The sequence below is a fragment of the Notolepis coatsorum genome (assembly GCF_963971535.1).
Source record: "Notolepis coatsorum genome assembly, chromosome: 4".
In the NCBI taxonomy this organism is placed as follows: Eukaryota; Metazoa; Chordata; class Actinopteri; order Aulopiformes; family Paralepididae; genus Notolepis; species Notolepis coatsorum.
In genome coordinates, this window is record NC_140168.1 from 34,467,556 (window position 1) to 34,491,824 (window position 24,269).

General features: G+C 43.7%; 1 protein-coding gene across 2 annotated transcripts; it reads left to right on the forward strand.

Moving 5' to 3' along the window:
- Positions 1 to 646: 646 nt before the first annotated feature.
- Positions 647 to 23,178, forward strand: zbtb8b (zinc finger and BTB domain containing 8B). Of its 2 annotated transcripts, none has more exons than XM_084313148.1 (5): positions 647 to 753; positions 15,236 to 15,432; positions 16,989 to 17,907; positions 18,462 to 18,640; positions 22,235 to 23,178. In XM_084313148.1, exons 2-5 carry the CDS (start codon positions 15,259 to 15,261, stop codon positions 22,541 to 22,543), a joined length of 1,581 nt encoding a protein of 526 aa, XP_084169274.1. In that variant the 5' UTR covers positions 647 to 753; positions 15,236 to 15,258; the 3' UTR covers positions 22,544 to 23,178. The 2 variants fall into 2 exon arrangements, with proteins under 2 accessions (XP_084169274.1, XP_084169273.1); XM_084313147.1 differs by having other exon boundaries at positions 22,243 to 23,178.
- The last annotated feature ends 1,091 nt before the right edge of the window (positions 23,179 to 24,269 follow it).

Genomic DNA, 24,269 nt, shown 5'->3' on the forward strand with positions numbered 1-24,269 from the left:
CTTCTAAGGGCTGTGGATTGTGCTCGAGAGGGTGCGGCGCAGCGCTGGAGGAACTGCTTGTTTACTTTTGCTATGTCCGAAAATAAAAGAAGGAACTATTTTCTCTCCGGAATGAAAGGCAAATAAACAGGCATTCCTGTGCAGACAATGTGGGCAGAGGCACAAGCCGCCTGTGGTCGTGCAGCGGCACGCTGGACACGGGCATGAGAGGAAGGGGCCCACTTTGAGGTACTCTCTCTTCAGCATCATCATCATCATTTCTGTCGTCGTCATCGTCATCATCATCACCACCATCACCACAGAGCTTTTTGGATGGAGAAGAACAGCTACAACTAAATTAACCTTTGAATGAGCAGCTATTTATAATCCAGCATAGGCCCATTCTTTACAGCCTTATACATTTGTGATCAATCCCATCACTTTATTTGGGCTACATGACAGCTAATTAGAATTGTACTTTATATTAACGTTTATATATTGTGTTTTAAACCTTTTTTATATAATGTTAGTTAAATACTTATAACACATTTAAATAATCTGAGCACTAAACTACTATGAAGTGTATACAATGTATATAGCCCAAACACACTCCCGGTCTCTGATTGGACGAAACCCCCGCCGATGGGGGCGGGTCACAGATTGTGAATGCGGAAGTTGTTGGCTACTAGATGCTAGCTAGAAGGAGCCCACAAACTAGCCTTTCGGTACATTTATCTATGGTTGAAATCATACTGCTTCAGAACGCTTAGACAGGTAAGATTGTGTCATTACATGTGTCGATATTGCACAGTCTAACTATACTATTTATAAAGAATGGTCATGGACTTTCTATCTTTCTTTCTACGGAACCATTGGTTGCTAGGCTAGTCGTAGTAGCTAACGTTAGTGTTAGCCAGCTAACGATAATAACATCGATCTGAAACAGAAAACAATAACATCTAAACCGCATTACATTCATACAACATACTTAATCTGACCGGTCAATTGACTCGAAGATGTTCGCTATAAGTATACGTCCCCCTTATTTTTCGTTGTTAACTTACCGTTTATGTTTTATATTTTCATTCATATCTTTAGTAATTTATTGTTATTAACGTTGACGTACTTCCTCCACCTTTGTGTGTCTTTCATGTCATACACTGATTTACTGAAATGTTGATTTAGAAACATATCTGTAGCTAGTTTTCTTTAGTAAACATGTAACGAGATCATTAAATGCTATTATGATGAATTGAAAATGGGGGACCCTGATGTAAACAAGTCGAAAGTCTTTCTCTGGTCTGCATCCCCTTAACAATTGTATGTATTGAGCTGTACTGTACTGTACCCATTCTGCAATCTGTTAATAAACTTTTCAATCAATCAATCAATCAATCATATAAAGCTTGTACCGGATCTCCTCTCTGGTAAACAAGAATACCCTGAAGACTGGCAGGAGCTCTCATTCAAGGGTATTACGACTATGCTTGCACCTCAAAGGCACTAAAAACCGAATTACAAACATCTCAGAAACAAACTAGTCGGACTACTGCTTGACCTGACTCCTAGAACCCACCTCACCCCTGCCCACTTTGACAACCTAGGATGGCTTAGAGTAGACGACAGAGTACAGCAACTTGCAATGGGCCTGGTCTACAAGATACACTATACGACTAAGGTACCCATGTACATGTCAAAATACTTCCCAAAGGTCAGTGAATACCACGACCACAACACCAGAGGGAGCTCCACAAATCATGTTAAACCCAGATTCGGCTCAAACGGGACTAAACATGTTTTGCAATTATGCCACAACAATGTGGAACGCCCTACCCCACAGCCGTAAAAAAAAAATGAATTCCTACCCTCCTTCAAAACCGCTCTCAAAGAGCACCTATGGGAGGCTGCAATTCGAAACTGGCCCCGGTAAATGTCCAAACTCCGTCTCTTAAACATGTCATAAATGTCTGGATGTAACATGTCATAAATGTTATGATGAATTGAAAATGAGGGACCCTGATGTAAACAAGACTAAAATCTTTCTCTGGTCTGCATCCCCTTAAAAATTGTGAGCCGTACTGTATTGTACCCATTCTGCAATCTGTTAATAAAGTTTTCAATCAATCAATCAAACTAACAGTGGTGTGACAAACCATGTGTCTGTACTCTGTATACATATGTATGTCCGTGTTTTGTGGCATTTAACCATAAAGCATTATTGTCAGTACTTCCTTGTCAATTACATGTTGACCGTAGTGGCAGACGATAACCTCCGTGGAGGAGGGGCATGGAACCAGAGTCCAGACAGAGGTGGAGTAGACATGTTCAGTCTAATATTGAATAATCATCTGGTTAAAAATAGAAAGAAAAAGGAGCGGTCAGGTGGCGTAGCGGAGATTGCGTTCGTCACCAACACCGGAGACGCTGGATTCGTCTGTTCGAATCCAGCTCACAGCTCCGGCGTTGTCACCAGCTTGGCTGGCCGTTCACACTAATACAATTGGCTGTATTAGAGGGTGGGAAAGCTGGCGGGGTGGGTCCGGGTCGTTGTAAACAGCGACTCCTACAGTTCGGTCGGGGCGCCTGCTCAGCGAGGATAGGATCTAAGGGGGGTAGTGTGATCCTTCCACACGTTACACCCTCTCAGTGAGAGTCCGCGCTGCCAGGTGAAAAGAAGCGGTTGATTGGCTAGACGTGTGTCGGAGGAAGCACGTGATAGCCTCCACTCTCCCAGACCAACTGTGGGGGGTAAGTGCGCAGCGACCAGGAAGGGGATTGGGAATTGGCATAACGACTAACATTGGGATGGGAGAAAATCGGAGGAAAAAGGAGAGAAAAAAAGATTAAAAAAAAAAAGTCTTCATTGACATTTCCTTTATTATGTAGGCCCAAAATATACATGATTGATTGAAAACTTTATTAACAGATATTAACAATATAGTACTCATCCCCTGCATAACTCAGATAAAAGATTACTTACTTTCCCCCCTTGGTACACTTAAGGCGCTCCCATAGTCCAGCAGACTGTACACAGAGCAGACTCCGCGGATGTCCGCGCGGCTCTTTGAGCTTTCATAGTCGAGCAGATCTCAGCGGACGTCCGCGGTCTATTTCCTACATTTCTCGCACCAGTTTTACTACATTTCCCACAATTCTGTCTGTTCTACTGTACTGGCAGATCAGAGTGAACATTATCAGCGGGAGAGAGGGAGAGGGAGGGAGAGAGAGAGAGAGAGAGACAGAGAGAGAGAGAGAGAGAGCGCGCTTCACGGGCTCATCTCTCTCCTCGCGCCACCAATCGCTCGCGCGGCGTCACATTAAATGCAGTTCGATGTCAACCAAAACGCCGAGCAGCGTTTTGTGTGACACCAAGTCAGCGGCGCGGATGTCCGCGCCTCAGAAAATAGGAGCGTCGCACCTGTGGGTCTGCTGTCCGCTGAGATCAAAGCGCGGACATCCGCGGAGTCTGCTCTGTGTACAGTCTGCTGGACTATGGGAGCGCCTTTAGAACATTTGAAATTCAAATGTATTAACACTATGATCGCCGATGACGAGTTAAGACGTCATTCCTAGCCATGCTCATTCTGCCGAAGACGCCGTAACTCGTCTTTGATGTCAATATTTCAAAAATCTGTCATCGAAATCATATTTCCTTTCCGGAGCCCTGAGACACAGTGCTGATCTCCTCTCAACTCTCTAGCGGTTCAAGAGCACCATCTGGTGGCCGATCGGCAGATCGCCAACCGGATATTAACCTTTGAACCGGTAGTACTCATCCAAATGTGGTCCGGCCACTCGCTATAGCTCCCGCGACTCCATCTTGAAACACTGGGTAATAGATCGCTCGCCCTAACTCAATAAACAACGTTATTTGGACGTATATACTATTATACAACCTGGAAATGGATCGGGCATTTCTACATCCCATAATAGAAAAAAATCTGTTCCACGCTCATCTGCCAGCGGCGCGAGGAAGCCACGGTAAGATTCAGTGTTATATTCTAACGTATTCTATACTAACTGATCTGATGAACATATGACTCACTCTGGATGAATCATCTAACGCTGCCCACGGAATTATAAACGATCCCCCGCCCATCCGGTCAACATCAGATGATGCATAGAAACTTCTTAGAAGTACGTCCAGTTGAAACTTTTTATCTCGCACAGATTCCTACCAAACTGTATTTGATCATCAATATAATGCATTTAGGGCTATAAATCACGTTCTGAAGAAAGCTGCAGAAAATGATAAAAACATACTTATACTTTAGACCATATTTTAGTATGAATATGTGAATGAAAAAGTTTAACGTTGCTACACCCTGAACAATACATATAGGACATTGAATGGGCCATAATAATGGCAATGTAGCAATAGAATTTAAAAAGTTATAGCCCTGCAAAGAAGGGGAACTTCTCCATAGACAAATAGAGCTGGCGAGGGATGGTAAATTATGAATTTAACCCATGGCGATTAAAGTGTTAACACTTTCAGTGCCACTCACGAGATTTCTCTGTTTTTTTTATAGGTGGTTGCATGCCACTCACGAGATTTCTCGGAATTATTTATTTATTTATTTTTTTGCGATCTGAAAAATTATTGCATCACCCGAGTATAGCCGAGGGGCGCCGGCGATCACTGTGGAAAAAAGCGCCCCCTGTCGTCTCCCAGATGACATAAGTGATTTTGGAATGGACTCAATGAAAATGAATGGGGGAAAAAATCCGGTACTCCACATTTTCCAGTTCACTGATCCAGCCGGGGTTACTAGAGTTCATTCTGGAGCCTCAGATCCCCGCGGATCATGGTGTTCTACTGTATCGCGTTGGATCCATACACGTATCGATTTTTTCGAATGGTGATCAGGAATTGGAATATACCAGTTGGATACCATCTGATGTCAGGTAAGGACTCTATGTTATCAGTGGTAGGATAATCAGAGTAAGTTTGATGAAGTTATAAGCTGTTTTGTGAAATGTCTTCTTTCGGTTTCACTGTAAAAGTCCGTGAGGAAATCAACGGAGCGATTATCAGTGCGCGGCCGTAATGTGCGTGCGTGCACGTATAATATTGATCATCTAGCGTTTATTTGAAAACGATTCATAAAAAGGCAGACGAATATCAACGTTGTGGAATATTCCACTAAAAGACGATTTTCATAGAATGCTCCAGAATGAGCTGTTTTTTATATCAAAACGGGGGCTTTTCTAACTGCTCTGAAACGGCAACGACGCGATAAAAAAACAATCTGCCTTCACAGCACTGACTGGAAAATAGTCTTTGATAATGCGATGGGCAGATTAGACACATAGCCATAATTTAAAACATAGATTAGGCGATATTAACGTTAACATTGGCGCCGATGGTGGCATTCAAGCGGTAAAACGGAAAACCAGGCGTGGCGCTGAAAGTGTTAAAGGGACAGTTTGGGGGGGGGGGCGTTGTTTACATTAGATATAATCAGGTATAAATAATGTCTGGAGCTGCTCCATTGACAATGTATGGTAGACTGATTTTGTGGACCCACGTTTTGTTTGCATTTTTATACCCAAATGAGCTTTATACTACAGTAGTGTTCTCCATTCTGAAACAAAAGATGTAGACATAATATGCTATTGGCACTCAGGTGTCTGTAGTGAACAATGCTATTTGCACCCCGGGTGAAATAGCTAGGCTAATGTGGCTATTTACACTCTGGTGTATATAGTATGGCAGAGACAAGCACCCAGGTGTCTGTAGCCAACCATGCTATACATCCGGGCACACATTACATACTGTATGAGCCACTGCTTACAGTATATTGCACATGTATATAGGCTACAGTACACACAGATATTGCACATGTATATACATGCATATCTATTTATTGTGCTGCTGCATCTAATTGAATTTTCCCTACAGCCTGATCAATAAATGTACATCTTATATTATGCACTGTAGCTGTTTACACCGGGGTGTGTCACAACAGATATGAGAACCTAGGCACAGAACACAGACAGGCAGGGGGTAAAACCCAATGGTGGGTGTGTTTATGAATGAAGGGCTGGGGGAAAGTAGAGGCATTTAATATATTTACATATTGTATCAAAGATTTACAATGTGTACATATATTACACATTCCAAAAATGTTAATTGTTTAAGTTTTCAGAATGCTTTAAAGTTCTCCTGCTGTGGACCGAACCCGGGGCGCGGGTGCCCGTGTGAGAGGCAAGTACCTCAAGACAACCGGGTTAGTGTAGTGGTGAGAGCACTGCCAGGTTAGTGTAGTGGTGAGAGCACTACCGGGTTAGTGTAGTGGTGAGAGCACTACCGGGTTAGTGTAGTGGTGAGAGCACTACCGGGTTAGTGTAGCACTGAGAGCACTACAAGCAGGGAGCGAAATTAAAGCCCGCCAAGCGCCATTGGCGGGCAGATTTTTCGTTTGGCGGGTGGGACTGAGAGGTCTGTCCGCCATGTGGCGGGCAACGAAACAGTCATGTGAAAACCAATCGAATAACATGATCCAATTCTTAGCGGAGTTCTCACTCGCTGTCTCAAGCACACAGACATGCAACGCGCTGCTCCTCCCTCCTCCAGCCCCTCCCTCCTCCAGCCCCTCCCTCCTCCAGCCCCTCCCAACCCCATGTAAACAGAGAGGCTAGAGTCGGGCCGGGAAGTCTGCTGACTGCTCTAACGTTAGCTACCGTTACAAAATGACCCAGTCAACTATTCACTTTTAGTTTAATACTGAGGCATTGTCCGTTATCTAGCCGGCTAGCTACTGATAGCTTCCGATATCAACAAATGCTCCAGCAAGTCTAGTAGTGCATAATACCTCCGTTGGATAGGTAGCTACCTAGTACACGTTAGCTCCAGGAAGGTTCAGCTGCAGTGCCGGAGAATCCTTGCTGGAGCTGGAGGCTACAGTATAGGGTCCAGCTGCAGTGCCGGAGAATCCTTGCTGGAGCTGGAGGCTACTCGAGTATACACACAGACAGTGGAGCTGTTTGCAGATAGCGAGCATTTTGACTTGTTGCGTGGTGGCGATGTCTCGCAGATAATACAACTACAAGTATGATTATATAATATATATTTTATATAATTTTTTTTTTTAAATTGGCTGGTAAAAAATATGCTTGGCGGATAGATTTTTCTCATCTACCAGCCACTGGCCGGTGAGTCAAAAAGTTAATTTCGCTCCCTGACTACAAGGTTAGTGTAGTGGTGAGAGCACTACCTGGTTAGTGTAGTGGTGAGAGCACTACCTGGTTAGTGTAGTGGTGAGAGCACTACAAGGTTAGTGTGGTGAGAGCACTGCCGGCTGACTACAGGGTTAGTGTAGTGGTGAGAGTACTACACTACAGGGTTAGTGTAGCATAGGGCTGGGCGATATGGCCTAAATATGATATCACAATATTTTCTGACCTTTCGGCGATACACGATACACATCACGATGTTTTTCTTTTTTACCCCAAACAATTCATTATGAGGCTTACCAAGACAGTATTTGAGTTTGCAAGCTAACATTAAAGACAAAATAAAATACCCATGCATTTAGCATTTTTATATTAGATTTAGATTATTAGATTATATATTGCATATGAGATATATGATTTAGATATGAAATATGATGAATTGAAAATGGGGGACCCTGATGTAAACAAGACTAAAGTCTTTCTCTGGTCTGCATCCCCTTAACAATTGTATGTATTGAGCTGTACTGTACCCATTCTGCAATATGTTAAAGTTTTAAATCAATCAATCAATAAATAGCATTTTAGCATTTTTATGAAACTACTGTATATATGTATGTCTCTAAATGTTTTGATGAATTGAAAATGGAGGACCCTTATGTAAAAAAGCCGAAAGTCTTTTTCTGGTCTTCATCCTCCTGTACTGTATTGTACCCATTCTGCAACCTTTTAATACAGTTTTCATTAATTCATTCTGACGGAAACATAATCATTTTGATTGACAGTCGAGTCTGCCAATGACGTCACACCGCTTGCACCCGCCCTGCTGTTCTTAGCACCAATCGGCAAGCGCATTCGTTTTTGACTTCCTGAATGCCCCGTGTGTTGACAACAACAAAGCTACTACCATTAGCTCCCCGCGGCCGTCGAGTAGGAGACCAGTGCTTCACAGGATGACTAAATGAGGCATAATGATTTTACTACAATGAATGTTATAATAAAAGCCTTTCCATACATCTGTCTGATTGAAAACGTTATTAACAGACCGCGGAATGGGCATATCTCAGCACAGGCTGAGATATGAACGAGTAACGTGTGGACAGATTGACGCGACACAATCCTCTTGGGCAAAACATCACGATATCCACGATACGTTGAAAAAGTGTATCGTTAATGAACTGTACCCGATATTTATATAATATCGTCATATCGCCCAGCCCTAGTGTAGCACTGAGAGCACTACAGGGTTAGTGTAGTGGTGAGAGCACTACCGGGTTAATGTAGTGGTGAGAGCACTACAGGGTTAGTGTAGTGGTGAGATCACTGCCGGGTTAGTGTAGTGGTGAGAGCACTACCGGGTTATGGTAGTGGTGAGAGCACTACAGGGTTAGTGTAGTGGTGAGAGCACTACCGGGTTAATCTGTAGTGGTGAGAGCACTACCGGGTTAGTGTAGTGGTGAGAGCACTACCGGGTTAGTGTAGTGGTGAGAGCACTACCGGGTTAATGTAGTGGTGAGAGCACTACCGGGTTAGTGTAGTGGTGAGAGCACTACCGGGTTAGTGTAGTGGTGAAAGCACTACCGGGTTAATGTAGTGGTGAGAGCACTACCGGGTTAATGTAGTGGTGAGAGCACTACCGGGTTAGTGTAGTGGTGAGAGCACTACGGGGTTAGTGTAGTGGTGAGAGCACTATAGGGTTAGTGTAGTGGTGAGAGCACTACAGGGTTAGTGTCGTGGTGAGAGCACTACCAGGTTAGTGTAGTGGTGAGAGCACTACCAGGTTAGTGTAGTGGTGAGAGCACTACAGGGTTAGTGTAGTGGTGAGAGCACTACAGGGTTAGTGTAGTGGTGAGAGCACTACCGGGTTAGTGTAGTGGTGAGAGCACTACCAGGTTAGTGTAGTGGTGAGAGCACTACAGGGTTAGTGTAGTGGTGAGAGCACTACCAGGTTAGTGTAGTGGTGAGAGCACTACCAGGTTAGTGTAGTGGTGAGAGCACTACAGGGTTAGTATAGTGGTGAGAGCACTACAGGGTTAGTGTAGTGGTGAGAGCACTGGGCATAACAAAAAATATTGTGTGTTTCCTGTTGGTTGTCAGTTAAGGCCATGGGTAGGTAGGGAATTTATTTTATTTTTTATTTTATTTTATTCTTTCCCACGGCGACTATGTATAGGGAATTTCTTTATTTAATTAAAATGTTCACAACAACATGGATGCATGTACTCTGCCAGCATGTTTAATATCCATAATACTAAAGGTTTGACTAAAAACCCTGTACACTACAGTGTTAGTGTAGTGGTGAGAGCACTACAAGGTTAGTGTAGTGGTGAGAGCACTGCCGGCTGACTACAGGGTTAGTGTAGTGGTGAGAGCACTACCGGGTTAATGTAGTGGTGAGAGCACTACAGGGTTAGTGTAGTGGTGAGAGCACTACCGGGTTAATGTAGTGGTGAGAGCACTACCGGGTTAGTGTAGTGGTGAGAGCACTACCGGGTTAATGTAGTGGTGAGAGCACTACAGGGTTAGTGTAGTGGTGAGAGCACTACCGGGTTAGTGTAGTGGTGAGAGCACTACAGGGTTAGTGTAGTGGTGAGAGCACTACCGGGTTAATGTAGTGGTGAGAGCACTACAGGGTTAGTGTAGTGGTGAGAGCACTACAGGGTTAGTGTAGTGGTGAGAGCACTACCGGGTTAATGTAGTGGTGAGAGCACTACAGGGTTAGTGTAGTGGTGAGAGCACTACCGGGTTAGTGTAGTGGTGAGAGCACTACAGGGTTAGTGTAGTGGTGAGAGCACTACCGGGTTAATGTAGTGGTGAGAGCACTACCGGGTTAGTGTAGTGGTGAGAGCACTACAGGGTTAGTGTAGTGGTGAGAGCACTACCGGGTTAATGTAGTGGTGAGAGCACTACCGGGTTAGTGTAGTGGTGAGAGCACTACCGGGTTAATGTAGTGGTGAGAGCACTACAGGGTTAGTGTAGTGGTGAGAGCACTACCGGGTTAGTGTAGTGGTGAGAGCACTACAGGGTTATTGTAGTGGTGAGAGCACTACCGGGTTAATGTAGTGGTGAGAGCACTACAGGGTTAGTGTAGTGGTGAGAGCACTACAGGGTTAGTGTAGTGGTGAGAGCACTACGGGGTTAGTGTAGTGGTGAGAGCACTATGGGGTTAGTGTAGTGGTGAGAGCACTACAGGGTTAGTGTAGTGGTGAGAGCACTACCAGGTTAGTGTAGTGGTGAGAGCACTACCAGGTTAGTGTAGTGGTGAGAGCACTACAGGGTAGGGATGGGTACCTTTCACATTTGAACCGATACGGTACCGGTACCTGTGAATCGATACCGGTACCCAACGGTACCTTTTTCCGGTACTTTAGTCTCAAGAAATTTAATTTACCTATCTCAGTCGTGAAAAAAATAATCCAAACATCAAATAACTACAATTTCGACAGTTTTCGGCTTGCCATTGCTCCGACTGCTTTGTTGTTGAATCAAGTCAAATCCTAGGTAAGCATATATTGTGCGTGTGAATGTTGACATGAAAAGAAAAAAGGTAAAAAAAAAGAAAATCTTGTTTTGGTGAATCGATACTCAGTAGTAGTACCGACGTGTTTCGGTTCGGTACCTCAAAAGTACCGAATTCGGTACCCATCCCTACTACAGGGTTAGTGTAGTGGTGAGAGCACTGGGCATAACAAAAAATATTGTTTGTTTCCTGTTGGTTGTCAGTTAAGGCCATGGGTAGGTAGGGATTTTTTTTTTTTTTTTTTTTTTTTATATAAATTCTTTCCCACGGCGACTATGGATAGGGAATTTCTTTATTTAATTAAAATGTTCACAACAACATGGATGCATGTACTCTGCCAGCATGTTTAATATCCATAATACTAAAGGTTTGACTAAAAACCCTGTAATAATAATGACTTGGATTTATATAGCGCTCTTCATGACACCCAGAGCGCTTCACAGAGTCCATTATTCGTTCATACACAGTCATACCGGTGGTGGTAAGCTACAATTGCAGCCAGAGCTGCCCTGAGGCAGACTCACGGAAGCGTGGCGAATAATCAACGCCTACGGCCCCTCCGACCACCACCAACATTCATTCACATGTATACACATTCATACGAGGCAAGTAGGTTAAGTGTCTTGCCCAAGGACACAACGGCAGTGGGATGGACATGGGCTTGAGCGGGATTCGAACCACCAACCCTTCGATCATTGGACGACCCGCTCTACCCCTGAGCCACGCCGCCCCACCGTACACTACAGGGTTAGTGTAGTGGTGAGAGCACTACAGAGTAGAGCCATATGGAATCCACGATCACGGAATCGCGGACGGAATCGCGGAATTGAGCAATAAAAATGGAATCAACTATAAAAAAATAAATAAAAAAATTAAAGATTTTTTTTTTTTTTTTACTTTTTTTTTTATGTTGTGGGACTTGTACAGCACTTTGTTCAACTTTGGCAGTGCTGTAAAGTTTAAACCTTTTAAAATCTTAGACAAACAAAACACTTTGCTTTCATGAAATATCGTAAGCCGTCATTTGAGGCTTTATAAAAGCAGCATAATGAACACATCTGTCAGTGCCGAGTCCGACCTCATCTTAAATAACAAACAGCATTGCTTGTTGTAGTTAACAAAGAGAGGCAGAGTTGATTTTGCAAAAATATATATATATATATTTTTTTTAAATAATCAAATTTTATTTTCATATTCGAATCCCATGCCCATCGAACGAAGCTTCGAAGTATTTAAGACATCCCTATTAAATGGACTGTTATATCTTATTAAATTGTGGACATTTATTCATTCCCACTTATTAGACACTATTTCTGATGGTAAAATGAGTGTACAAAGCAAAATACAGAATTCTTAAATATTAAAACGGAAAAAATGGAATTTGGAAAAAAATAAAATGGAATTTGGAAAAAAATTTAACGGATTTCATATGGCTCTACTACAGGGTTAGTGTAGTGGTGAGAGCACTACCGGGTAGTGTTGTCAAAAATATCGAAAAATCGATACATATCGATTCTGAATATTTCAAACGGTTTCGATACTCATTTCCCGCAATATCGATACTTTCTGCAGTATCGATACCAGCTGGCTTGCTCGCAGTCTTCTACCGCAAGTTGTTGACAGACAGACACACGCTGCTGCAGAGCACGCTTGCCCCTCCTCCTCCCCCTCACAGACCCGTCTTCAGTGTCTTCTTGTCAACAAAGCATTACACATTAAACCATTAACTTTAGTTTAATACATGAGACGTTGTCTACTGATGGCTCATAATATCAACAGCTGATTCGTTGTTAGTAACGTTACAGCTAACGTTAGCTATTCGTTCTTCCGTTAGCTTATGCTAGCTAGCCACCTTATAATTCACAATATAATTACTTCATGGAAACGGAGTAACGTTAACGTTATGTCGAGTTCATACTACACTACACATATTATGAACTCGACATAACGTTAACGTTACCCCGTTTCCATGAAGTGTTTAATTAGCAGCAATCTTGTTGAAAATGTAACGTTAATGCTCAGAGCAAAGCTCCGTGCTCCGGAAACCGGAAGCCGTCATGAAATTCTTCTTCTTCTTCTTCAATGGGTTTAATGGCAGATCGCGATCACAAAAGGCGCATACCGCCACCTACTGTACAATCCATTCAACCCCATAACACACAAAAAACCCATCCCTAACATCGCCACCCTATCCAAACCTAATCTATGAGTCACTCATTGCCTCCTATGGGCTGACTCTGGCCTTCTTGATCACTCACCACCCCCTTCCCTAACTCTCTTACTTGATCACTCACAACAACCCCCTTCTCTAACTCCCTTACTACTTCCCCCAATGTTAACCCCTTCATACCCATGTGTTGTACTGCTGCTTTAACTATTAATTTTATCCTATCTGTTCTACTGCTAACCATCATTGTTGTATTCACTACTCCTGCCACAAAGGCCACTATATTCAACTTCTCCCCCCACACCCTCTCTTTCTCCTCCTGTACTTCCTCTACTGACAAATGCCCTTTTCTAAAACCCTGTTCCCTATCTTGCTTTCCCTGATCCTCCTGCACTACCCTTACTGCCAAATGCCCTTCTCTTCTAAATTGTTGTAGTCATATTGTAGTCTTTTAGTCTTATTAACTAAACGATTTTAATCAAATAAAAAGCAGCAGCACTATTGCATAACTGAGTCATGTTTGCTATGTATTTCTTTCTTTAGGGGAGTAGGACATTTGTTTCACAGTTTTAGCATGATGTTTTATAGATGGCTAGGTTAAACACAGGTTTTTGTTTTTAAGAGGGCGGGTTTGATTTGATTTAGATTAGATAATTTAGTTATTTTAAAATGTCTGATCTAAAGAGAAACAAAGGGTTTTAAAAGTGTAGTGGTGAGAGCACTACAGGTTAATGTAGTGGTGAGAGCACTACCAGGTTAGTGTAGTGGTGAGAGCACTACAGGGTTAGTGTAGTGGTGAGAGCACTACAGGGTTAGTGTAGTGGTGAGAGCACTACGGGGTTAGTGTAGTGGTGAGAGCACTACAGGGTTAGTGTAGTGGTGAGAGCACTACAGGGTTAATGTAGTGGTGAGAGCACAACAGGGTTAGTGTAGTGGTGAGAGCACTACAGGGTTAGTGTAGTGGTGAGAGCACAGCTGGGTTGGTGTAGTGGTAAGAGCACTTGCCCGTGACCACAATGGTTGTTGGTTCGACTCCCATTTGCAGTGTTTGTTTTGGACTTTTGCAGATACAGAACTTCAATATATTACTTACAACGCATAAATATATTACTAATGTCTTTAACATAACATACATTATGTACCTTTTTTCCTGCACTTTATTAACTTTTTCTGACAACCGTGTTTGCAGCAGCCTATGCAGAGCTGTTTCTACACCTGTACATCACAGCCTCCGAAACATCGTCCAGCTCTCTGCGTAGGAGAGTGGGTATAAATAGCCGAATAACTGCAGTGTGACTATTCTCACCCGGGTGCAAATAGACACTCTGGAAAAGTCAGCGCTATACACGGAACATTTCCCTGGGTGTTCTCAGTGTCATCTTTACCATCTTTCCCATTGTCTGTATGGAGTAGATTTATACCTGACATCACAAGTTTGGATTTTAGCACTCTAGTTTTTGGATTTGGGAGAAAGAAAACATAATTTTCGCGTATATCTTTGGACTGTCTTATGCCAGGATCAGACTACACAATAATTTTGTCTTTCATGATGGTCACGTCAGATTAGGTAATCATAGCATCATAAAACCTTCCTGTGTCTTATCCGGGAGAGGGGGGATGTACGGTACTATGCGCTTGTCCCCGATAGATTGCCGTATGCCAACTTGGCATGAAGTTCATCAGGGATTGGGGAGGGGTTTGGTTTGGACTTTTCATTTTGAGATATGGTCAAATAACACTTAGCAGGAATTGTCACACTAGAAGAGAACAAAACCTACTGTCTAACATCTCATCATCTAACATCATGTCCAGCGTGTTAACCACCCACTGACATTGCTCATTCTCTTGTAGCCTAATTCCATACCTACTAGGGTTGGGCAAAACTCACAAAATTGCTATTCGATAGTCACTGCGAACTATTCGAATACTAATTGACCCCCCCCCCCCCAATGGTTTTGTTTTTACTTAATAGCGAACGTGAGATAATCCAACAAGTGAGCTAGCTGGCTGCTGTCATTGCCAACAGCTAACACTAGTGGAGCAGGCAAACGTTAAGCATTCATTCTGAAGGTTATATCCCTGATGCTTGAAATGTGTCAACTTAGTGAAACAACCACACAAAACTTTTCTACCATGTAACATCTCCAGTCTCTCTTCCTTCTTATTTCCTTTCTGTTCTCTCAGCTGTTAACAGACTGGTATGCTACCTGGCTAGTGGCTAGTGAGCTGTAACCAGCTAAAAATAAACTATATTCGATTAGATTTTTTATAATTGAACGACGAAAATCGATGCCCATCCTTAGTGCCTACTCAGGCCTACATATCCTCTCCTTCCTCGCGGTCCTTTGTCTCTTAACCCTCATCACTAAACCCTCTCCTTCTCTCCCTGGCAGCGCTCCCACTGGGTTGTGGAAACATGGAAGTGCCTTGCTACCTGTCCAAGCTGCTGCGTGACCTCAACGAGCAGCGGAAGCGAGACTTCTTCTGTGACTGCAGCATCGTGGTGGAGGGCCGGGTGTTCAAGGCGCACCGGAACGTCCTGTTTGCCGGCAGCGGCTACTTCCGGGCTCTTTTGGTTCACTACTTGCAGGTGAGCGAATTTACATTCAGTCATTTAGCTGACATCACATTTACATTTAGTCATTTGGCTGACATCACATTTACATTTAGTCATTTGGCTGACTTTACATTTAGCTGACATCACATTTACATTTAGTCATTTAGCTGACATCACATTTAGTCATTTAGCTGACGCTTTTATCCAAGGCCACATACAAATTGTGCCAACAGGAGGGGTACATCCCTGGAGGTATTGTTCGTCTAAGCGGTGCCCAACTTGAGTGCTTCACTCCCGAGTGCATAGTAGGTAGTAGTATAGGCAAAGTAGCATAGTACATACTAGATAGTTGTATAGACACAAATGTTTTATTCCGATGTTTGATTGTGTGCTTTTAATCGACGGTGGACAATGAAACAATTATTTTTGCTTATTCCATGTTATCTGTGTGTAGTTGATGGTCCTCCTTTCAAACAATTGAAAATCGTATAAATATCAAATTTTTAAACGATGCAACAACACACTACATTATATCCCAATGGGAAGCTTTATAATAATAATAAACTTTATTTGTATAGCACCTTTCATCAAAGAGGTGCAGCCCAAAGTGCTTCTCAGCTGTTAAATAGACGGAGGCATAACATGAGCATAACATTGGTAAGGAGCAGACGTACAAGTAGGCATCATGAAATTACCATAACAATAGATGTACAATGAGCATAGAACTGACTAGGGTTGGGCACCGAGAACCGGTTCCTAACTTCCTAAACTTTTATTTTTTATTTTTATTAATTTGTCACATGACTTTGTTTTATTTAGTTTCATATCTCAACACCCACCTGGGCTGCAGCTCTTTGTTTTTTAGACTGCTGCCAACTTGCAATGTTATTTCAGCAGGTTTCAGTTTATTAAGTTAAGAGTTTCATGTACATGTGCCTTTTCAGTTTTACAGTTACAGCTATTGAAGTTTAAAGTTACGTAATTGAATACCCTAGTTACAGTACAGCAACCAAATTCAACTGTATCAAGTCAACTGTCAATGTGAATAGTATGAAAAAAAAAATAAAGGATTTATCAAAAAATTTAAATTCTCCTGCGAAATAAGCTGTGACCTGTTTTGACCTGCACCTCAACGAATCGGAATCGAGAATCGTTTAGAACAGGAGTCAAAATGGAGCATCCGAATCGTTCAGATCCAAACAATGCCCAACCCTAGAACTGACACATTGGTAAAGTGTATCATGAAATTGGCAGGAAGTGCATAAATAGGCAGAATAAAAGTAGTGCAATAGAATAGCTCTAATTTACATTAAAATCAAGAGCAGACTATTGACCAGTTGATGAGTTATGCCGTTAAACGTATCCAAAAACGATCGATAAGTCATGGCATTAAACGTGTCCACAAATGTGGCTCTCTTTTACATTTGAAGAGTTAGCCTCTCTGATATCTCATTTAAATGCCTGGCTAAAGAGACGGGTTTCAAGCTGTCTTTGGAAGATATCTAGCGAGTTGGCTTCCCTGATGTTTTTTTTATGATCCATACGGCTGTGTGAGTTTCATCAACTCACGACCCCGTCTGTCACTGCAGGACAACGGCCAGCGCCACAGCACGGCGTCGCTGGACATCGTGACGGCCGACGCCTTCTCCATCATCCTGGACTTCCTGTACTCCGGCCGCCTGGCCCTGAGCAGGGACAACGTCATCGAGGTGATGTCGGCGGCCAGCTACCTGCAGATGACCGACCTGGTCAACTTCTGCAAGGGCTACATCCGCTCCTCTCTGGAGATCTGCAACAGGGAGAAGGAGAAGGAGAGGGAGAAGGAGAACAGGGAGGTGGGCGGAGGGGAGGGGCCGGCGGACAGCGGGACGCCCGCCTTGCCCCCCTCCGGAACCTCGGGGGCCGGGGAGTCTCACTCGCAGGGGGCGGAGGTGGACAGGGGCCCCAGTTTGGGTCGGGACCCTGTGTCCTCTGCTGGCATCCCCACCTCCGTCCCCCACGCCACCCCGCCGGGCTTGAGCAGGGACACGGAGAGCGACTGCAGCTCCAGGGGGGACTTCCCGTCGGTGAGCGGGGGGCAAAACGGACACATAGACCAGACCAACCCCTCGTCGTCCTCGTCCTCCGGGTTGACCCTGGACCTCGTGAACCCTAAGATCGAGTACGATCCGGACGAAGAGCTGGACGGGTCTCCCGACACCAAAGACCTAGTCTTGTACCCCGGACCCTCTCTTCAACACCCACATCACAGCAGGCTGCTCCCCCCCAGTCCCTCCCTGAGTAACGATCGACCCTTCCTGGGATATGGCACATTCAATGCCAGGCAGTTTATGGAGGTGCTGGCCAGAGGTGGAGGCTCCAGTCCTCTCAGGGACAGAGGGGAGCAGAGCCAGCACTTTGCCCAGGGACTGGGTCCCGGGGCCGGGGGAGCCAGGGTAGACGAAGGCCTCGGTCTGGGAGGATCATCCATCATGGAGATCCAGACTGATTGGTTTGGGGAGGAAACAGGTAATTGAAAGCCAGCTCAACTCGATGGATCTACTGGTTCGCAGTGCTCCTTGCAGATAGCTCATGTCATGGTGATTTAATTGATCCTTTTAAGACTATAAGGCTTGTTAGGTTTAGACTCACTCAATGCGAGTGGAGATTAGGCGGGAAAGTTGCAATGTGGCCGGTAAAAAATTATCGTTGCATTATTCTTTCTATAAGCTATCAATTATACTGATGTAGGCAAATTTCGGGAGTGGCAAAACAGCAAAAAAAAAACATCCAAACCTTGATTTTGGTAACGATTAGCATAGCAGTGATTGAAGCTTTGAAGCACTGGGACCAGGTGGAGAGCATCTGTTCCTGGTCTGTCCGCACATGACGGTATGTATCATATGAAGTACTATGATGTTTTGATGAGCCTGGGTTCTAGGGTAAGACAAAACCGACTCTGTTTTCTGGGGCCCTAGTGGGCAGAAAAGCTTTAGAACCATTAGTGCAGGGAGCATTTCTATTCTACAGTCCTATCCCACCGAGGTTGTATTGAAAAAGTTGGCCTCTGTCTCCCCCTACAGGTGACGGCATGGTAGTGCAAGTAAAGCTCCACAAGTGCCCATTCTGCCCGTACACTGCCAAGCAGAAGGGGATCCTAAAGAGACATATCCGCTGTCACACAGGAGAGAGGCCCTTCCCCTGCCCCATGTGTGGCAAGAGGTTCACACGGCAGGAACACCTGCGCAGCCATGCTCTCAGTGTAAGAACTTTTTTTTGGCCTAACGTTAATGAACAGATAAGATATTCCTTTATTGATCCCCTTGAGGAAATTCGGGTGTCATAGTAGCAGGGGGGAGGGGAGGTACAGGTATGGGCAGGGTAATGGTAGAAATACATGAATCTAGGCATTTAGGCAATAAGATTTGATTCGAATATGGAAAAATAAACCGTGTAATCAAAGGTTCAGATGAGGTATGCCATATCAGTTATATTATTGCAATAAAAATGGGCAATAAAGAATTGGAATTTGAATATATACTATGAGTGAGTAAAGTAAACAGTATACACAGGTGCAGTATACACGAGGTACCCTAACTTGTACGTTGTAGTCCGTGCAAGTTAGGTGGTAAGAGTCAGACACACTTAGTGGTCAGACATTCCTGTGGTCTTGTAGATGTCTTCCCCTGTGTTTGACATCATCCAGGCCTGCTGGTCCACCCTCGCTGCTCCCACTGCTGTAACATGTAATGCTATACTCTGCTAGCTACATATCGCAGCCGGGCAAATTAACGGGTAGTGAGGTGAACTTAAGGAGAGGGGTGAAGTAGGGGTGACGGGATGGTGAGCTAGGAGGAGGGGGATGGTTTAGGTCAGGGGTTCTCAAACTTTTTTATACCACGACCCCATTTTATTTAGAATATTTTTTGGCGACCCCACACTTAATGTATCGCGTCATTTTAATGTGGAATTAAGGAATATCAAAATAAAAGCACACGTTGTTGAATCATGCATATTTATTAGAACATTTGATTACAGCACTATGTTATCAATACACATTTATAAAACGAGGCATATTTAGCCAAAATATGTTGCCAGAACATAAAAAAATTTATATATTTATTTATTTATTTTATTATTTAAATTGTACTTGCCAATGCGCGACCCTACTATCGCCTACCCACGACCCCACTTTGGGCCGCAACCCGTATTTTGAGAACTGCTGGTTTAGGTGTTGGAGGTGAGAGACAAAGGGTGGTGACAGATTGATCAGGGGAGACAAAGAGATTTACTGGAAGACAGGACATTTGGGTATAGGGGACCAATCAAGGGAATCTGGGCCTATAGTATTTTGGGGCGGGGACATATAATTCCACAGATCTTAAATTAATCTCGCTACCTACTCATAGCGTTAAGGTACATATTCCAGCCGGGCACCAGCGAGGTCTACCTAACATTAGCTACTTTAGAAAAATATTAATAATAATTTTAATGGGGACGATGCATATTGGTGAATATTTTCATGTGAATGTGCCAGATTATAGCCAGAGGCTGAATTCCATCTGTAGTCCCTTTTGAAGGTTGATGTCAGATGATCAGACAAATTACAAATGTACACAAACTTCATGATCACAAGAGCAGACAACAGTACATGTACCAGTTACTAAACTGTACAAACTTCACTACCATAAAAAATAGACAATAGATGAAACAGACAATGACAACATAATATGTGCGATGTGGCGAGACAAACCGGGAAATAGGAAGACTATAATTATGTTTAAAGTGCTTTAGGTACCAAGTGTTAAAGTGACTGGTGCTTGTGCCAGAGTGCTAATGTACTCATTTTATTGCACTTGAATTGTAACGTGCTGGAATAGATTGCATGTTAATTGTAGATTGCACGTCTCCTTTTGCACATTTCAGTAATGCACAAGCTAGTGCACTGGATAAGCATACATAGATGCATTTATGTATGCATTTTGGATTAACTAAATACATGGGCATATGAAGAGCTATACTGCAAGCCTTAGTGCTCAATTCTGATTTATTGCTCGGATCAGATCTTTTTTGGTTTGGCTGTTCACATAATTTTTTAAATATGGCCAATATCAGATTCCAGTGTGAACAGGTGCTCCTGAACTGACCCACATGTTAAGAATAAAGAAGATGTGGGGCGGCTGGGTGGCGCAGTGGACATTGCGCTCATCACCAACACAAGAGACACCGGGTTCGACTCCGGCTGTCGGCGTTGCCTCCGACTTGGGCCAGCCGCCATACTAACTCAATTGGCAGAGTTAGCGGGTGGAAGTCGATGGGTGGTAATCTGGACGTTGTGGACAGCGACTCCTACAGGTCGGTTGGGGACGCCTGCACAGCAGAGACGGGCAATGGCGGGGGTAGTGTGAGCCTCCCACACGTTACACCTCGCCTATGAGAGTCCGCGCTGGCAGGTGAAAAGATGTGACGGGCTGCCTCCTCGTGTATCGGAGGGGACACGTGATGCAAGGCTTCTATCCTCCCTACAACCGGCCAGTGGGGGGCATATGCGAGCAACGTTCAAGACAGGGGAGGGAAGAATTGGCACAGTGGAATTGGGATGGGAGAAAAATAGAAAAAGAGGAGAAAAAGTGGATAAAAAAATAAAGAAATAAAGAAATATTTTGACAAATCTAGACTGAGTGACGTAAAAGTTTGAAAGTGGCCCAAATCACAATTGAAAAGATCAGATTCCATGTGATTTGTGCTGTTCACACTGTTGTGAATCTGATCCGAGTCACACATGAGCAAAGAAATCAGATTTGGGCCACTTTCGTCTGCAGTTTGAACTTAGATCCTATCAGGAGAGAGAACCATAGATATTTTTTTACTTATTTCAATCTTGCCAAGCCAAATTTGCTGCACTGCACTGGCAGATAATTTTACTTGTTTCAAGCACATATTTGTTTGAAACTAGTTTTTATTTAGTAATTTTGTCAGACGATCTTTGCACTGAGAGTTCTCTCTCCTGATTGCAGTTGGATTCCAGATCAAATAAATTCAGTGACTTTCAGACTGGGAGACCCATGTTACTGACCCAACACTATATCAGTGATGGCTGTTTACTGCAGAGTGGAGGGACTGGGAGACCCATGTTACTGACCAGGCACTATATCAGTGATGGCTGTTTACTGCAGAGTGGAGGGACTGGGAGACCCATGTTACTGACCCAACACTATATCAGTGATGGCTGTTTACTGCAGAGTGGAGGGACTGGGAGACCCATGTTACTGACCCAACACTATATCAGTGATGGCTGTTTACTGCAGAGTGGAGGGACTGGGAGACCCATGTTACTGACCAGGCACTATATCAGTGATTGCTGTTTACTGCAGAGTGGAGGGACTGGGAGACTCATGTTACTGACCAGACACTATATCAGTGATGGCTGTTTACTGCAGAGTGGAGGGACTGGGAGACTCATATTACTGACCAGACACTATATCAGTGATGGCTGTTTACTGCAGAGTGGAGGGACTGGGAGACCCATGTTACTGACCAGGCACTATATCAGTGATGGCTGTTTACTGCAGAGTGGAGGGACTGGGAGACCCATGTTACTGACCCAACACTATATCAGTGATGGCTGTTTACTGCAGAGTGGAGGGACTGGGAGACCCATGTTACTGACCAGACACTATCAGTGATGGCTGTTTACTGCAGAGTGGAGGGACTGGGAGACCCATGTTACTGACCAGGCACACTATATCAGTGATAGCTGTCGGAATGTACTTATTATTTGAACATGTAGACCCTTTTCCCTTTTTATTTTTGAATACCACTTAGCACCATTAAGACTCTCCCTGTACGTCCACAGGTCCACAGGCACAGCTGGCCGTCGGCGTGCAAGAGCTGCAGGCGAACGTTCACCGGCTCCGACGTGACCCAGGGACTCCGGCGCTTCGGCGTCTGCGACAGCTGCAACTGTGTCACCACCACCCACGACGACTCTGCCCCCAACCACTCCGCCAGCCAATCGGAGGCCATGGAGCGCGAGGACGGCGGCGGCACCGATTGGTCCAGTTTTATGGACGACGTAGAGGAGGTGGAGGTGGGCAGGGTGGAGGACTTGGTGGAGAAACGGATGCTCGACGGGCAGCTGGCCGAGTCCGAGGGGATGATTTGAGACGCGGGTGAGACGCGTCTTCCGGATCGCCTTGAAACGACAACATCACCCCCCCTGTCTCTCCACCAGTGCTGTGAAGAAGCCATGTTTAAAAAATTTTTTTCTTTTTCTTTTTGCGTGTGTAATTTAAAAGGTTATTTATTGACTCATCTGTGATGGGTAAAGAATATATTTTGTTGAATGAGCTTGTTTTTAATCCATCCAGTTACTTGGCAGTCAGTGATTCAATTACCTCGAGATGTTTCAAAATCTTTTCTTTTTTTACATTGAAAATGTGCTCTTTTATGATTCAGTGCAATTCCAGTGCTGATGCTTCCGCGTGGACATAGTAAGATGAATGATATGGAGAATTTTTAAAGACAAAGTCAGCTATGCTGTTATTTTTCCCCCTGAATTGTACTCATTACAGGCAGGAAAGTTTGATGTGTCTCCGTTTCTTTTTTAAACGATTGTTACATTATTATGGATATTCCAATAATTTTTTGTCTGTGAATCAGAATATTCTTAATTACTGTAACCCCCTCACCCCCAGTATTTATGGTACCTAACTGAATACTGTGTCATCTCTATCTATAGTGCATCCATGCTTTGGTCACCTCACTATATGAAAATATGACTTCTTCTATCATGTTATAACTTATTACCAATACCAACAAATAAAAAAAAAATACCTCTTGCTATGTTATTGTGTCCTTTTATATTGATTCGTGAACGGCAACCGAGGGTGCGTCAGCTTAACCTGGCTGCGTGAATACTTTCCCCAAGGTGGTTGTCCTTCCGCGTTCGGTTTGCGTGGCCTGATTGGCCACTGACTCTTCTCTCAGCGCCCAATCGCGTTGCGCCTAGCTTTCAGTTCCACAGCCCAAGTCCTTCCGTTCCACAGCCCATTTCCTCGTATTGTTTTCATCTCTATATTAACGTAGCCCGTTTTCATCTCTCTATATTAACGTAGCCCATTTCCTCGTATTGTTTTCATCTCTATATTAACGTAGCCCGTTTTCATCTCTCTATTAACGTAGCCCATTTCCTCGTATTGTTTTCATCTCGATTAACGTAGCCCATTTTCATCTCTCTATATTAACGTAGCCCATTTCCTCGTATTGTTTTCATCTCTATATTAACGTAGCCCATTTCCTCGTATTGTTTTCATCTCTATATTAACGTAGCCCATTTCCTCGTATTGTTTTCATCTCTATATTAACGTAACGCGCTATTCATATCAATGGGCATCACATCAATATAAATAACGTATTGTTTTCATCTCTATATTAACGTAACGCGCTATTCATATCAATCGACATCACATCAATATAAACATATTGTTTTTATCTCTATATTAATGTGGAACGCCCTACCTAAAGCTGTAAAGGAATGTGAATCACTACCCACTTTCAAAACCACTCTCAAAGAACACCTACAGGAGACTGCAATTCGAAACTGGACCCTGTAAATTTCCTAACCCAACCCCCTCCAATGTACAGTAAATTACCTAGTATGGTTTTGTCAATATTACAATGTACAGTTTTGCTTGTTTGTACAGTGTTTCCCCCCAACCCCCTCCAATGTACAGTAAATTACCTAGTATGGTTGTAAATATTCCAATGTACAGTTGTACAGTGTTTCCCCCCCAAACCCTCCTACCCAACCTCCTACAATGTACAGTTTTTACGTCAAATGTATATACTCCCTTTTCTTTTTGTATCACAAACAGTACTGTATTTACAAA